General features: G+C 35.4%; 1 protein-coding gene across 1 annotated transcript in view; it reads left to right on the forward strand.

Moving 5' to 3' along the window:
* Positions 1 to 18,111, forward strand: part of BRWD3 (bromodomain and WD repeat domain containing 3) — a 182,680-nt gene that overhangs the window by 126,318 nt on the left and 38,251 nt on the right. Inside the window, exons 23-25 of the mRNA XM_049766589.1 lie at positions 2,396 to 2,564; positions 10,262 to 10,375; positions 13,072 to 13,179. Coding sequence (XP_049622546.1) covers positions 2,396 to 2,564; positions 10,262 to 10,375; positions 13,072 to 13,179 — 391 coding nt within the window. The remainder of the gene's footprint in view (positions 1 to 2,395; positions 2,565 to 10,261; positions 10,376 to 13,071; positions 13,180 to 18,111) is intronic.

The following is an 18,111-nucleotide window of genomic DNA, read 5'->3' on the forward strand; positions in this document are numbered from 1 at the left end:
AAAGGAATCAGTACCGCAAATTGGCCAGCTACGAAGTCAATACACAAATATTGGTTACATTCATTTATATAAATAATGATTCAGATCAAAATCAATCAGGTATCTAGGAATCAACTTAACAAAAGAGGTGAGAAAGCTATACCATGAAAATGTCAAAACACTTGAGGAAATAATTGAAGACCTAAGGAAATGGAAAAACATTTCATGCTCATGGATTGGAAGAATCAATGTTATCAAAATGACCATCTTACCTAAACTACTATGTAGATTTAATGCTGTCCATATTAAAATTCAGTCAACATTTCAAGGACTTAACAGTAAATTATAAAGTTTGTCTTCAACCACAAAAGACCCCAGCTAGCCAAAATCATACTTAAAAAAAAAAACGAAAACAAGAAAATGGGAGGTATCTTATTACCTAACTTGAAGTTGTGTTATCAACTGTATAGAAACCAAAACAGACTTTTAGGCCAATGGGTCAGAATAGAATAACAATGCCAAACCTCCAAATACATGGTAAACTAAATTTTTGACAAAGGAATCGAGAACATGAAATCGAATAAAGACAGCCTCTTCAACAAATGGTGTTGGGACAATTGGGTCCCAGGTGTAAGAAATTAAACCTGGATCCATATCTCACATATTTTACAAAAAGTCAATTGAGGTCAGACCTGAACTCATATTGAGCAGAACATAGGCAGAGCACTCCAAGATCTAAAACTCAAAGGAGTCTTCAACAATGTGATGCCAATGACAATGGCTACAAAATCAAATCTGAGTAAATGGGACTATGTCAAACTAAAATGTTTCTGTATGGCAAAAGAAACATGGGCTAAAATTAAAATACAGATAGTTTAGTGGGAGAAAATATTTTTACTCAATATAGCAGATAAAAGGTATATTTAGGAAATATAAGATACTCACAAAGATTAACTCTATAAAATCTAGAAACCCTATCAAAATGAGGCAAAGAAATGAACAGACACTTCTCTAAGAAAGACCAACAGATGGCCAATAGGCACATGAAAAAAATGTATATCATCACTTATTATTTGGGAAATCGAATTCAAGCAACAATGAGATATCTGCTTACACCAGTGAGGATGGCACATGTCAAAAATATGGGAACAGGGGCCGGAGCGGTGGCATAAGAAGTGAGGTGTATGTTTGCCTTGCATGTGGCTAACCTAGGACGACCACGGTTCGATCCCCTGATGTCCCATATGGTCTACCAAGTCAGGAGGAATTTCTGAGCGCATAGCCAGGAGTAACCCCTGAGCATCACCAGGTGTGGCCTAAAAACCAAAAAAAAAAAAAATGGGAACAATCTGTGTTGCTGGGGATGTGGTGAAAAAAGAAATTCTCATTCACTGCTGGTGGGAATGGTGGGAATTCTCTCTGGTCCAACCCCTATGGAAAAAAAATATGGCAGGTTCTCAGTAAATTCAGAATCAAGATACCATATGACCCAGAAATTCAACTTTTGGGTATCTATCCCCAGGATAGAAAAATTATTTATCCTAAAGGGTGTATGCACACTGCTATTCATCGTAGCACTCAGTACAATAGGTAAGAATTGGATTCAGCCTAAATGTTCAACAACAGATGGGTGGATTATGAAGATTTGGTACACAGGAATGATGCAGTCATGCAATTCACTGCAATCTAGATGAGCCTATCAGATATGTTAAATGAAGTAAGCCAGAGAAGGATATATACAGGATGATATCACTTATATGTGGTATTTAGAATAACTACATATAAATGAAAGCAATGGTTTAAATGGGGGTTGTCTAGAACATTCTAGACCTTAAGTATAATGAGAAGGAAAGAAAATAAGTAAAGGAGGAGAAAGACAGGTGTGAAATAATGGGGCATAGAGTCCAAGAGGACTTAGTTGCTTTGGTGGTGTTAAGAAAGGACAAAACTAAATATTCAAGCCACAGAGTCAATAATAATGAAATCATGAGACCTTCAACAACCAAACATTAAGGAACCTGTGATGGTGGCATGCTGAACTGGGACGTGGTGACATGGGATGGACTCTAAAAACTTTGGTGGAGGGAGGTTGACATTGTGGTGTTCTTGTGTTGAAAAACAGTATGTCTAAAACTCAACTGTGATTAACTTTATAAATCACAATGCCTTAAATAAAAACTGCAAAATTTTTGGCATACAACCATTGGTAATAGGGCTTTTTCCTAGCTCTGGGCTTAGAAATTCCTTCTGTGGGCTAAGGTGATCACATGCAGAGATCAAACCTAGGCCAGCTACATGAAAATCAAATGCTTTACCAACTGTACTTTCTCCAGACCCACATAAAATTATTATATTTCAATTATGTGCCACAGATTATCCTTCCCTCAACTTATTCATTAGTTTGATTTATTTACAGTGATTCATCAAGTGAATATTCTGATTGGACAGCAGATGCTGGGATAAATTTGCAGCCACCAAAACGACAAACCAGAAGAGCAACAAGGAAAATATTCAGCAGTTCTGAGGAGGAGAATTTGAAGCCACTAGAAGAACGGCAAAGGAAACCTAAACAATCTAAAAAGAAGGTTCGTAAATTTAGACTTTTTACTATTTTATGTGTTTATTGTTAACTTTCATACTTTAATAGAAACATTTAATTTTTCTATTAAAGTACAAATGAAATCACAACGAAGTTCTCAAAAGGTGAAGGAGTAATTTAGTCATTAATTTCCATATTGCCCCTATTATCATAATTTTTATTTTCATGCAAAGTTCTGCCATCAAACTGCTTAAATGAGAAGATGCACAAACCAGTTTTCTTGTAATTAAAAATTAGGTGAAAAATATTATGACATATGACCACACACATACATACACACCCCAATAACCAGACTTCATTTACTTCATTCTCATCTGAAGTGAAGTAAAATTGTTGAAGTTACTATTTTTCAAGTTGTCTTATTAAGTATTAAATCACATCAAATTAGGTATTCTTTTTTTTTGTTTTGTTTTGTTTTTGGACCACACCCGGCGATGCTCAGGGATTACTCCTGGCATGCACGGGGGACCATATGGGACACTGGGATTCGAACCAACCACCTTTTTGGCTGCTTGCAAGGCAAACGTCGCTGTGCTATCTCTCCGAAATTATTCTTAACTGATTTTCAGACATACAATGTTCTAGCACCAATTAATAGAACCATGTTCCCTCCTACCCCCCAATAGCCTACTTAACTGGCACATTTTATTTTTTTTTATTTTTAATGAAAACATAATTAACAATGAAAATTGTCTACATTTAATTATTAGAGAGTGACAAACCATTTCCTGAATTTCAAACTTGACATCAGGTAGAACAGGAAGGGGTTACGGGTAATTAAGTGGTAAGTAATTGTGGGTACCTTGGTAGGTAGGTGGTAGGATGCAATAAGTCTGTATATCAGTATCATATAGTTTAATACTATTATTACATATATTATATTATGAATACCTTACATAAATTAAAATAAAATCAAACCTTAAAAATTGTTTACGTAACTGGAGGCATAGCACAATGGTAGGCCGTTTGCCTTGCATGCAGACGACCTGGGACAGACCCAGGTTCAATCCCTGGCATCCCGTAAAGTTTCCCCAAGCCTGCCAGGAATGATTTCTTTTTCTTTGGGGGGGGTTTGGGCAGCAGTCAGGAGTTACTCCTGGCTCTACGCTCAGAAATCACTCCTGGCAGGCTCGGGAGACCATATGGGATGCCGGGATTCGAACCATGACCTTCTGCATGCAAGGCAGATGCCTTATCTCCATGCTATCTCTCCAGCCCCAGGAGCAATTTCTGAGCACAGAGCCAGGAGTAACCACTGAGTGCCACTGGGTATGGTCCAAAAACCTAAAAAAATAGTTTACATTTAAGTATAAAATGTGATAATTTTTTTCTTTTGTTTTTGGGCCACACCCGGTGGTGCTCAGGGGTTACTCCTGGTTGTCTGCTCAGAAATAGCTCCTGGCAGGCACAGGGGACCATATGGGACACCGGGATTTGAACCAACCACCTTAGGTCCTGGATCAGCTGCTTGCAAGGCAAACGCCGCTGTGCTATCTCTCCGAGCCCACAATGTGATAATTTGATATATTTTGTGATTAACAAAATGAACATAATTATCAAATCATCATCAAATATGGTTTTTTGGAGGATATTTGTGAAAAATTTTTAGAATTCTCCTCAAATTCAAAATAGAGTGCAGTTTTAACTATTTTCCACTATGCTTTACATTATATCTGAGGACCTAATTTAATAGTAGCCAAAAATTTGTAACATTGGGCAAATATTTCTCCATCTCTACCACTGTGGTCTTTGGTAATCACTTTTTTACTTGATGTATCAATTAATACAACCAATTTATGTTGATAGGTTTATATTTGAATTTATTATCCAAGTTATTTTTTGTTCTTTTTGGCCTTTAACATTAGCATTTGCAAAAAATTAATGTGTAGAATAAGAAACCGAAAAGCACAAAGAACAAAGTAATATACAGTCAAGCAATCATATCTGATATATGTCTTATTTATATACCTGTACAACTAAGAATCCATTGAATTATTAAGATCCTATGGTTATATCTTATTTTTTAATTAAATTTCTTTATTTTAGACACTGGTTTACAGAGTTATTCATAATACAGTTATTTCTGGCATTCAGTATTCCATCACCAATGTAACATTCCCTCCACCCTGATCATCAGTTTCCCAACTTCCCTGAAGCCTGCCCTTTGGCATGTAGGAATAATTTACTTACTATTTTGTGTATTCCTACTGAGAAATCAGAAGTAAAATTATGGGTAAGTCACACCACTACATAAGAGAAACTGCACAGTCTGCAAATTTGATGATCTGCAGCACGGGATGATGAGTTCATATGACAACAGCTGTGGTTCATAGGAGACCTCTGAAAGGCTCCAGTGCTATCAGCTGTGAAGTCCATGAGTTTTTCCTGCTAGTTAGCCTCTTTCAAGAGTTACATGAGTCTATTGCATTGACTGATTGTACATAAATGGCAGAAGGCTCTTGCTTGTGGATGTAGCTGCCAGGGGCTTCTAGAAGTACAGAGGCATGAGGGGAGATAGCCTACGCAGGCTCTAAAGCTCCCTGGAGGTGTCAGACACAAAATTGGCATATCTGGGGTGTTTGGTGGCTAGGAGTCTCTGTAGATATGAGTGGACAAGTGGTTAAAGTGAGCCATTGGTTTGGTGGCAGTTGTAGGGTGGATATATATGTGTGTAGCCTCCAGAGCCTCAGCAGGTCAGGGGACTTGCCCCCAGCCCCCTCTGAAGGGCCCCAGACAGGCACGTTTTAAAATTTGATTGTTGTGGTTTAGATTTCATAATTACATAATTATTGGCTTTGTGGTTTAAATATATACATATATATTACATATCTAATCTCTACCATAGTGATGTGCTTAAGGCCCCTGGCCTTACCTCTGTAATATCCCATCCTTATTAGCCTCTTAGGTTTTTTTCATTTTCCTGTCCACTTTTCTTGCATCAGGATAGAGCTACACCAAATTTGAAACTATGCATTCCTTTCCTGTTATTCTTCTGCATACCTCATATTACTGAGATGACCTGCTATTTGTCCTTATTCAGATTCACTTGACATATCTTCTAATTCCATGTAGGTTGCAACAAAATGCATTTAATCATTGTTTGCACCTGCATAGTATGTGTTGACATACTATATTTTCATTAATTTTTCATTTGTTGCTGGACACTTAGGCTAAATTCATGTTATTGTTCTGAGTGCTGCAATAGTGCATATTTACTTTTGAATGAAATTATTTTTCCCTGGAGGTAAAGACACAATTGGAATGCTAGGTCATATAGTAGCTCTATTTTCAATTCTCTGAGAAATGTCCATATTTTTTTCCACAGGGTTTGAATCAGGTTAGAACCAACAGTGGATGAGTTACTTTTCACGATCTCCATTTTTGAAGTGTGCTATTCTTACTGGTGTAAGGTGATTTGCACTATTGTCTTGATTTAAATATCTCTGATTATAAATTATGAGGAATGTTATATTCTCTCTGCATCTATTGATATGATAATATGTTTTTTCTTGTTGATATTGTGTATTATGTTGATTGATTTTCGGCTGTTAAACCATCCTTGCATTCCTGGGATGAAACCTACTTGATCACGGTGAATGACCTTCTTGATGAGGCATTGGATCCTGTTTGCCAGAAATTTGTTGAGAATCTTTGCATCCATCAGAGATATTGGTCTGTAATTTTCTTTTTTTGGCATTATCTCTGTCTGGTTTGGTGATTTGGGCTTCATAAAAACTATTTAGAAGTGTTCTTGTTTCTTCAGTTTCATGAAAGAGCCTGACAAAGATTGGTAGCAGTTTCTCTTGAAAAGTTGGAAAGAATTCATTAGTGAATCCATCTGGTCCTGGGCTGTTGTTTTGGAGAAGACATTTGATTACTGTTTTAATTTCCTCAATAGTGATGAGGGTGTTTAGATATGCTACATCATCCTGATTCAACCATGGAATGTTATGAGTCTAAGAATTTATTTGTTTCTTGCAGTTTCTCATTTTTCCTGGCAGAGTTTCTCAAAGTAGCCTATGATTACACTTTGAATCTCTGCAGTATCTGTAGTGATTGCCCCCTTTTTATTTCTTTTTTTTTTGTGGTTTTTGGGTCACACCCGGCAGTGCTCAGGGGTTACTCCTGGCTTCATGCTCAGAAATTGCTCCTGGCAGGCACGGGGGACCACATGGGACGCCGGGATTTGAACCGATGACCTTCTGCATGAAAGGCAAACGCCTTACCTCCATGCTATCTCTCTGGCCCCATCCCCTTTTTATTTCTAATCTGGTTTATCAAGTTTCTCTCTCTCATTTTCTTTGTGATTTTTGCCAGTGGTTTATCAATCTTGTTTATTTTTTCAAAGAACTAACTCTTGCTTTCATTGATCTTTTGGATTGTTTTATCGATTGCCACTTAATTGATTTCTGCTCTAAGCTTTAGTATTTCCTTCTGCCTACCTATTTTTGGTTGATTTTGTTGATCATTTTCTAGTTTTAAAATCTGTGTCGTTAAGCTTTTTATATAGGTCCCTTCTTCCTTTCTGATGTGTGCTTGCAAGGCTATAAATTTTCCTCTTAGTACTGCTTTTGTTGTGTCCCATAAATTTTGAACAGTTTGTGTCTTCATTGCCATTTGTTTCCAGGAATGATTTGATTTCCTTTTTGATTTTTGACCCTCTGGGTTGTTCAGTAGTGAACTGTTTAGTATTCAGGTGTTTAAATTTTTCTTCTGTGTTTCTTTGTAGTTAACATATAATTTCATTGCCTTGTGGTGAGTGAAGATAGTTTGTACAATTTCTATCCTCTTGACTTTATGGAGATATGTTTTATGGGCCAGCATGTGGTCTATCCTGTAGTATGCCCCATGTACATTGGAGAAGATTGTGTATCCAGTTTTCTGGGGATGTGTGTGTATATATATATACATACATATACATATACATATACATATACATATACATATACATATACATACTAGGCCACTTTCTTCCATGTCTCTTTTCAGAGCTAATATATTTTTGTTTGGTTTCAGTCTGGTTGACATATCAAGTGGTAACAGGGCAGTGTTGAGGTCTTCCACAATTATTGTGTTACTAATGACACCTTCTTTTAAATTTGTCAATAATTGTATTAAATATTTTGCTGGTCTCTCATGTTTAGTGGTGTGATTTCTTCCTGTTGTACATATCCCTTGATTATTATGAAATGTCCATCTTTGTCCTTTTTTTTTTTTTTGGTTTTTGGGCCATACCCGGCAGTGCTCAGGGGTTACTCCTGGCTGTCTGCTCAGAAATAGCTCCTGGCAGGCACAGGGGACCATATGGGACACCGGGATTCGAACCAACCACCTTTGGTCCTGGATTGGCTGCTTGCAAGGCAAACGCCGCTGTGCTATCTCTCCGGGCCCCCATCTTTGTCCTTTACAACTCTTCAGAGTCTAAAGTTAGTGTCATCTGATATTAATATGGCCACTCCAGCTTTTTAAGGTGTTGTTTGCTTGGATGATTTTCCTCCAGCCTTTGATTTTGAGTCTGTTTGTTCTGACTATTCAGGTGTGTTACTTGTAGGCAGCAGAATGTTGGATTCATCTTTTGATCCATTTAACGACTTTGTATCTCTTAACTGTTGCATTAAGTCCACTGATGTTGAGAGAGATAATTGTCATGGGATTTAGTACCATATTTGTGTAGAAGTTTGTTGTGTCTGTTTGTCAGTCTTGTATTAAAGGAGACCTTTCAGTTTTTCTTTAAAAGCTGGTTTTGAATTTGTAAAGTTTCTGAACTGTTATTTATTCATGTATTCATGTATACTTCCTTCAAATCTGAAAGTGAGTTTTGCTGGGTGCAGTATGCTAGGGAAAGCATTCATTTCATTTAGTTTTTTCATGATATCCCACCACTGCCTTCTTGTCTTGAGAGTTTCTTGTGACAGGTCTGCTGTAAATCTTAAGGATACTCTTTTAAATGTAATTTTCCTTTTTGATCTTGCTGTTTTCAATATTCTATCTGTATCTGTGGTATTTGTTATTTTGACTAATTGTGGCATTGTCACACCTAGCCAGAGGTCGCTAGGTTGTCCATATGGTCTTAGCAGAAGGGACGGGGCATTACCGCATCTGGCTGGAGGTCAAACAATGTGGTCCTGGTGGTCAATGGAGGGCATTTATTTATTTAGATACAGAATAGTCTCCCTCATCTCTGGGTTTTAAAGAAAAATAAAAGGTATTTTTGCAATGATCCTCAGAGACAAAGAGAGGAGGGATGGAATGTCCAGCTCATGACATGAAGCTCACCACAAAGAGTGGTGAGTGCAGTTAGAGAAATAACTACACTGAGAACTATCCTAACAATGTGAATGAATGAGGGAAGTAGAAAGCCTGTCTCGAGTACAGGTGGGGGTGGAGTGGGGAGGAGGGAAATTTGGGACATTGGTGATGGCAATGTTGCACTGGTGAAGGGGGGTGTCCTTTATATGATTGAAACCCAACTACAATCATAATTGTAATCAAGATGTTTAAATAAAGATATTAATAAAATAATTAAGATCTTAAAAAAAGGTACCCATGACATTCTTCAATGAAATGGATCAAACACTTCTGAAATTTATTTGCAACAATAAACACCCTCGAATAGCTAGAGCAATCCTTGGGAAAAGGAATATGGGAGGCATTATTTTCCCAAACTTTAGATTGTATTACATAGCAATAGTTATTAAAAAAACATGGTATTGGAATAAAGACAGGCCCTTAGATCAATGGAATAACTTGAGTACTCAGAAAATATTCCCCAGACATACAAGAAATTCTAAATGGAGCAAGGAAAGCCTCTTCAACAAGTGGTTTTGGCACAATTGGTTAGCCACTTGCAAAAAAGCAAACTCAGGTCCCCAGATAACACCATGTACTAAGGTAAAATTTAAGTGGATTAAAGACCTTGATACATACCTGAAACCATGAGGTATATAGAACAACACGTAGGTAAAACACTCCCTGACATTGAGACTAAAGTCATCTTCAAGGAGGAAACAGCACTCTCCAAACAAGTGGAAGCAGAGATAAACAGATGGGAATATGTTTCTTCTTGGTGTTATCATTACTCTTTTAGGGCTCTAAGAATTCATTCATTTCTTTTAGGTTATAAAGTTTGGTATTCAGGGATATGGGATGTTTGGGATCAAACCCAAGTCTGCCTCATGGAAAGCAAGCATCCTACATGCTGTATATTGCTCCAGCTCCACCTCTTGGGATTTTATCAAAGTTTCTGACTTGTCTGTTATGATTTCTCCCCTGTCATCTTATCCTATTTGTGTTTTTTCTTTTCTCTCTGCTTAGGTTATCTAAGGGTTTATCAATCTTGTTTTCTCTTTTAAAGAACCAACTCCTAGTTTTGTTGACAACTTCTTATTTTCTATCTTTGATATAAGTTTTTTCTCCTATCTTTTTATATGCAAAAGTTAAATTGTATTTGAATTTATGTGGTATTCTAAAAACATGAATGATATGTATGATTATATATTATTTATATATAGTATATGTCATTATCTACCATGCAAAATTAAGCAACGTGTTATTTAATGTTTCATTAATATAAAAGTGAAACATAATTATTGATAATGGAAATTATTTAAAATGTGGATTTTAGATTTTATTATGACGTTTTAACAATCTCTACCTGTTATCTGTCATGCTATTGCTCATTAGAAAGGAGGACTGGTTTCTATGGCAGGTGAGCCCAGTGAAGAATGGTTTGCCCCTCAATGGATCTTGGATGCAATACCACGACGCTCCCCATTTGTCCCACAGATGGGTGATGAGGTAATTTATATCTGTCACAAACTTTCTCTTGGAACCTCAGCAGTACTCACTTTACTCAGTCTTATAACAATTATATTCTCAATTCTATTATCATTCTAAGTACACTATCTTAACTGCTCTACTAAACTCTAATTTTTGAATACTGACCTAATCTTTATAGTCTTACATCTTTTGTAGGGCCTGACATAGATACTAAATTCTCAATTAGCACAGATTTAGTAATTGACTTGTTCATTATTCTTATATAAGTTATTACTTAATAAATGAGTTATATTTTGAATCTTCGCTCTAATTAATAATGTTTTTAAACAAAAGTTCATGTTTTGCCTAATAGAAAATGTAGTATATGATAATTGCTCCTTTCTGTGATTCAGGAAATGTCTTTTAACAGATAGTAATGAACAGTCATGCCTTTTTACTGACCTTATAATTGCATAGCACAGCCATATTTATGATTTTTCATTCAAAAACTGATTATAATTCAGTTTGGTAAAATTGGTTAGTTTTTTCTTATTATTGCAATGATTTATACTATATAAAGGCTCTAAATTAGATATATTGACTAAACATCTTTGATTAAAAGTTTGATATAGCTTTTCTATTTAACACTATAGTAATATTGTCATTAGATTAAAAGAAAGGAGCTCAATCTTGTAATTACCTTAAAAGTGTTAGAACCAATAAAAATTCTTCCATACATTTCTATAATTATTTATTTTAGATATTTTGTGCCTTAGATTTACCTGTTATAACTTGTACCAGAGATAGCTACTGAATAACCTTATGAATAATGTATTACTCATATTATTAAAGCATTTTATAAGTTTGTTCTTTTAGATGTTGAAATTTTCGGTAATGTATATTTTGTATGATGATATTAGTGAATATATTCTGCTGAACATTTTTGTTAAAGAAAACATAACAAACTTTAGGGATGGAGTTCTATCTCAGATCATGATTTCTTACATTTATTTTCCACTTTACTGAGGTTGAAGAGGAATAGTATCTAATTAATCTTAGAAGTATTTAAAAAACAAAATGTGCATCAATTTGTAAATCTATTTATTTATCTACTTATTTATTTATTGATTTTGAACCACACGCAGAGGTGCTCAGAGGTTACTCTGGGCTCTACATTTAGAAATCGTCTTGGTGGGCTCAGGGTACCATCTGAAGTGCCAGGGATCAAACTCAGATTAACCATGTACAAGACAAATGTCCTACCCATCATGCTATCATTCAAGCCCCTATTTAGCACATATTTAGCACATGCTTAGAATCATCAAGACTTGTATGTACTAAGCAGTTGCTGGTAAAGATGTATGTGAATCAGAGGACTAAGTAAAAGAATATTTTTAAGAACTTATAAAGACAGTGTTTTATTTATTTATTTGTTTGTTTGTTTTTTGAATCATACCTGGTTTTTCTTGGAGCTTACACTTACCTCTGCACTCAGGATTCAATCCTGCTGAGATTGGGGGACTATATAAGGTTCCAGGAATAAAACTTGGGTCAGTTGCATGCGATGCAAGATCGTTACCCACTGTATTCCCGTTCTATTTTCTCAAAAATACATTTATATAACCCATATTTTAATGACAGTTTACTTTTAAACGTGAAAGTCTATTATTTTTCTACATATCCCTACTTATAGATAAATTCTTCCAAAATGTTTATTCTTCAAGATTTAACTCAAATTTCTGCTTTTCTAGGAATGTTATCTCTACTTTCTATTTGTTTCCACCTCCTCATTAGTTTTCCACCTAAGATCTTTTTCTTATATATATATATATATATATATATATATATATATATATATATATATATATATATATATAACTTTTCACCTGTGATAGACATCTACATGCCTATTCCTATCCTGGAGGAAAATATTTTCTTGTGATGTTAGCATAACACTTAATGCCTTGTGCCCATATGTATATTTAATATTTATTAACTACAGGATTGAATATCCCCCCTTAAAATTACGTTTTCTTATTAATACTTACTTTATGTTCTAAGATATTAGAATTCTTATTTTACTTCTCACAAAAGAAAATATTTCTTTTCTGAAAATTGCTCTACTTAGTATTAAACATATATCCCTACATATAAATATATTAAAGCTAACTAGATATGTATGTACACATACATATAAATGGATAAATATGAAATGTGTAAGATAATTATTAAAATATTGATATAGGGCCGGAGAGATAACACAGCTGTCGGGCGTTTCACTTGCATGCAGCCAATTTAGGACAGATAATGGTTTGAATCACGGCATCCCATATGGTTCCCTGTGCCTGCCAGGAGAGATTTCTAAGTGCAGAGCTAAGAGTAACCCATGAGGGTTGTCGGGTATGACCCAAAACAAAAAAAAAGTTGATATATAGAATATCACTTGCAATTTGAAATGCAGTACTATAAAATATGGCCAGTTTTGGTACATTTGTCCTTGTTTCTTCTGCAGACACTAGAATCTAGCAAGGAGAGAATTATGTGCAGTGTTTATATTATACAGTTTTTAATATAGGGCTACATAATTAGAAATACTAAATGAACATTATTTGAAGTATATTTATTGTAATTTTTCAAAATTGTAATCTGCTATAGAAAGTTTAATAATACATGCAAGAATTCAGATATTTTTTATATAGGATGCTGCTTTTAACGGCTCATTTTCTTTGTCTTAGCTTATCTATTTTAGGCAAGGACACGAGGCTTATGTGAGGGCTGTAAGGAAATCTAAAATATACAGTGTTAATTTACAAAAACAACCATGGAACAAAATGGATCTCAGGGTAAGTTTGCCACATTCATAAGCTACATAATTAAAATAGATACCATCATTTCTAATTAGGTCTCTGTGTGCTATGTTCTTTTGTTTTTCTAACTTGGATAGCAAGAGACTAAAAAGGTATGCGTTGTAAATGAAGGGTTGACATATGTTAGCAGGAAGGATATAAGAGATAATGTGTATTTTTATCAGTATAAAATTACACACTAGAAAAAGTTGTGTTAAATTTTAAGAGACTGTAGTACCTTATCAGGTGACCTATATTCAGTTATTTGTGAGACAGGTGAAAGTTAAGAATTTCTTTTCTCTAATCAAGGAAATAAATAAAACATTTATTTTCCTTCTTTTACAAATCTTGCTATGATTTTTAGTAATAATTTTAAAAGACAAATATTTGGTAGATATGTAAGAAAATCTGTAAAACTTCTCAATACTGGGGCCAAAGAGGGTAAGGTATTTGCCTTTTGTGCATCTGGCCTGGGTTCTATCCCTTCCACTGCATATGATTCCCTACACACCGCGAGGACTGATCTTGTAGCACAGAATCTGTATTAAGCCCTGAGCACAGCCAGGTGTGGTTCAGAAACTAAAAGAAGGTTCAGAGTTGCTGTTTTATTGTAAAAATCATATAATTTAATTTCCATACAACATATAATCTACAAATCAAGTATCAAATATGAATTATAATTTTAAAATAGTATTTTACTTGCACTATTATTGACTGCTTGCAGATAGTTCAGGAATATATTATGGTCCATATATTATCACTTCATTATACTATCATATTTTAAACAGGCCTCTACTCACATATATTTCTGTTGATTTATGTCAGACTTGCCACAATGTGTGACAAGCTTACTTGCCAGCCCTTGCTTGTAAAATTGACCACCAGTTGGTTATAACTTGCATTTTGTGTACTTATTCCTTTCACTGTATATTATACAACAGGTGAATAGTACAAATAGTATTTTCAATTCTTTCTTATGGTTGTTATCTGGCCATTTTTTAAGTTTTTTTTTCTTTCTTTTTTAAATTAACATTTGCTTATACAACTGTATTTGTTTTAGGGATACAACTTCACACCTCTTCAAAAGGCATACGTTATCACATGACTACCACAACCAATCACTGGTTCCTTCCACCAGTTTACACTTCTTCCTTTCAATCCATTCTCACCACCTTTCCTTCTGGTAACCATAGTTTTTCAGTCTTCATTCATTGGTTTGTTTTTCTCTTCAGTTTTTTTTCTATCTGTTGCTTTGCTTTACTATATCTCAAATGTGATTAAAATCATTCAATATTTGTCTTTCTCCCTCTGACTTGTTTTGCTTAGCTTAATTCCCCAATTTTTATTTATACTGAAACAAAAGATAATATTTCCATTTCACATAACAGTGATATTTCATTATGTGTCAATATATTCATACATATATACATAGGTATATATGTATCTCAATTTTGACCACGGGGCACATTGAGTTTATTTCTATATCTTGGGTATTATTAACAGCACAGCAATCAACCTAGGTATGCATTATATGTTTTCAAATAAGTTATTTGGTATTCTTTGTATTGATGCTTAAAGGTAAAAATAGCTGGATTGTACCATAGAACCATTTTTAATGTTTGAGGAATCTCTATATAGTGTTTCCTTAAGAAAGAACCAACTTACATTCCTACCAACAGTGTATTAGTGTTCCTTTTCTCTCTGTATTTCCCTTTCCCTCCATATATTACTACTACTATTTATTTTGGGCTTTTTTGATCTCTTTCACAGGTGTAAGGATATACTCATTGTTGTTTTCACTTACATTTCCTTGTTAATGAGTTAATAGGTATTTTTATGTGCCTTTATTTTGAAAAAGTATCAGTATAGCTCTACCCATTTGTTGACAAGGCTGATTTGTTTTGATGTATTTTGTGGACCATTGTTTTGTGTAGGTAAATATTTCCATGTTCAATGGAAATTTTTTCATTTTGATACTTTGTTTCATTGTGCAAGAAGGTATTTTGTTGATGTAATAGTGTTTTCTATTTTCTCCTTGTTGGATTTTATTCCTCCCTGTTATGTTGTGGAAGACAACATCATGGAGTGCTTGGGAAGTGTTTTCTTCAATGTATTATATGGTTTTATGTATAACATACATACTTCTTTTAAATTTTGGGGATCTCCAAGCAGTGCTCTGGAGGCTCAGTTTGTTCTCCCAGTGATTCTCTGCCAACTGGGCCAGATTTTGAGGCCTGAGGATGTGGTACTACTGGACTGGACCCTGTTGTGTAGTATGGGGATTACCATTCTGGCAATTCTGAAGGTGGTGCTGGGAATTCAACTAGGGTCAACACATGTAAGTCATTTCTTTTACCCCTGTATTATCACTGAACCCTAACATCCAATTCTTTAATCTGTTTTGAATTAACCAGTTGAAGAGACTTTTTCAATTTCTCTTGGTTCTTTTCTAAATATTTTTTTTTACTTTATTTAAAAACTGGTTACAAGGTTTTTCATGATAGTATTTTTTCCACAGATGCAAAGTTATTCATGACTTGCAGTCATACAATGTACAACACCCTTCACCAGTGCACATTTTCTGCCACCAATTTCCCTAGTTTCCCTCCCAGCCTCCCTCCAGCCTGTATCTGGGGCAAATATTTTCTATCTCTCTCTCTCTCATTCTCTTTCTATATTTCCCCTTTAGACACTGTGGTTTGCAATATTACTACTGATGGGTATCATGCCTATCACTTTATCTCTTTTCAGCACCCAGTTATTACCCAGATGATCATTTCAAACAATCATTGTCATAGTGGTCCCTTCTCTGCCCTAAATACAGTCCCTTGGTATTTGAGGCAAGCTTCTTATCATGGACTGGTCCTTCTGGCCCTTGTCTCTATTGTCTCTGATTATTATTAACATACTATCTTTTTTAATGTCCCAAATATGATGAAGATCATTCTATGTCTATCTCTCTCTCTGCCTCATTTCTCTCAGTATAATGCCTTTTATATCCATGCATGTATAAGCAAATTTCATGACTTCTTTTTTGAATAGCTGCGTAGTATTCCATTGTGTAAATGTACCACTGTTTCTTTAGGCACTCATCTATTCTCAGGCACATGGTTTGTTTCCAGATTCTGGCTATTGTGAATAGTGCATTAATGAACATAGGAATAGAGGGCTTTTCAGCATGGTGTTTTGGGGCTGCTAGTATATATTCCTAGGAGTGGTATTGTAGGTCATATGGAAGCTCAATTTCTAATTTTTTGAGGAATATCCATATTGTTTTCCACAAAGGCTGTACCAGTTAACATCCCCACCAGAAGTGAATGAAAGTCCCTTTCTCCCTGCATCTTTGCCAGCACTGATAGTTCTTGTTGTTTGTCATGTGTTCCAGTCTCTGTGTTGTGAGATGGTATCTCATTGTTACTTTAATTTGCATTTCCCTGATGATTAATGAAGTGGAGGGCCCAGAGAGATAGCACAGCAGCGTTTGCCTTGCAAGCAGCCGATCCAGGACCAAAGGTGGTTGGTTCAAATTCCGGTGTCCCATATGGTCCCCCGTGCCTGCCAGGAGCTATTTCTTTGTGTGTGTGTGTGTGTGTGTGTGTGTGTGTGTGTGTGTGTGTGTGTGTGTGTGTGGTTTTTGGGTCACACCCGGCAGTGCTCAGGGTTTTTTTCTGGCTCCGTGCTCAGAAATTGCTCCTGGCAGGCACGGGCACCATATGGGACGCCGGGATTAGAACCGATGACCTTCTGCATGCTTACCTCCATCCTATCTCTCCGGCCCGCCAGGAGCTATATCTGAGCAGACAGCCAGGAGTAACCCCTGAGCACTGCTGGGTACGGCCCCCCCCCAACCAAAAAAAATGAAGTAGAAAAAAATTTTTTGTATTTTTCGGGCCACACCCATTTGATGCTCAGGGGTTACTCCTGGCTAAGCGCTCAGAAATTGTCCCTGGCTTGGGGGAACCATATGGGACGCCGGGGGATCCAACCGCAGTCCTTCCTTGGCTAGCGCTTGCAAGGCAGACACCTTACCTCTAGCGCCACCTCGCCGCCCCCCAAGTGGAACATTTTTAATGTATTTCTTGGGCATCTGTATTGCTTCTCCTTTGAGTAAATATGTTAATTTCATCTTTCCATTTTTAGATGGGGTCAGATGTTTTTTTTCTTGGTAATCTCTACCAGTCCCTTGTATGTTTTGGATATTAACCTTTTATCAGATGGGTATTGAGTGAATAATTTCTCCCATTCCATGTGTACTCTTTGTATCCTGGTCACTGTTTCCTTTGAGGTATAGATGCTTCTTGGTTCTTTGTTTATCACAAATTACCTCAACATCATTAAGATTATGTGCACCAAACACATTGCTAACTTTATAGTCCACTGTAAAAAATTAAATACTTTTCCTCTAAGACTTTACATAAACAAGCATACTTACTGATGTTATTCAACATTCTCAACAATCACTATTACTCAACATAATATCAGAAACCTTAACCATGGTTTAAGGAATTAAAGGTAACCAAATTGGAAACTAAGTAATTTTCAGAGGACAAATCCTGCCAAAATATAGCTGTTCAAATTAATAAATGAGTTAATAACTTTGCATAATAATATTTAGTATTAGAAATGTGTTACTTTCATATATTTTATATTAATTAATATTTTATATATTAATATTTATATTTATGTAATTTTATATATTAAAATGAATTTTAAAGTTCTCTTGTAGTTTCATCTAAAAGAATTAAGAACTGAGGAATAAACTTTAAAAAGAAGTTTAATTTTACATTGAAATCTATGTCATTATTTCTGTTTATTCATTTATTTTTGTGAGCTGGGCCCTACCTGCTAATTCTCAAAGTTTATTACTGGCTTTGTGCACAGATAATATATTTTGTGCTGCTCAGAGGACCAATTGTGGTGCCAAGCATC

Source organism: Suncus etruscus, chromosome X, assembly GCF_024139225.1.
Source record: "Suncus etruscus isolate mSunEtr1 chromosome X, mSunEtr1.pri.cur, whole genome shotgun sequence".
Lineage (NCBI taxonomy): Eukaryota > Metazoa > Chordata > Mammalia > Eulipotyphla > Soricidae > Suncus > Suncus etruscus.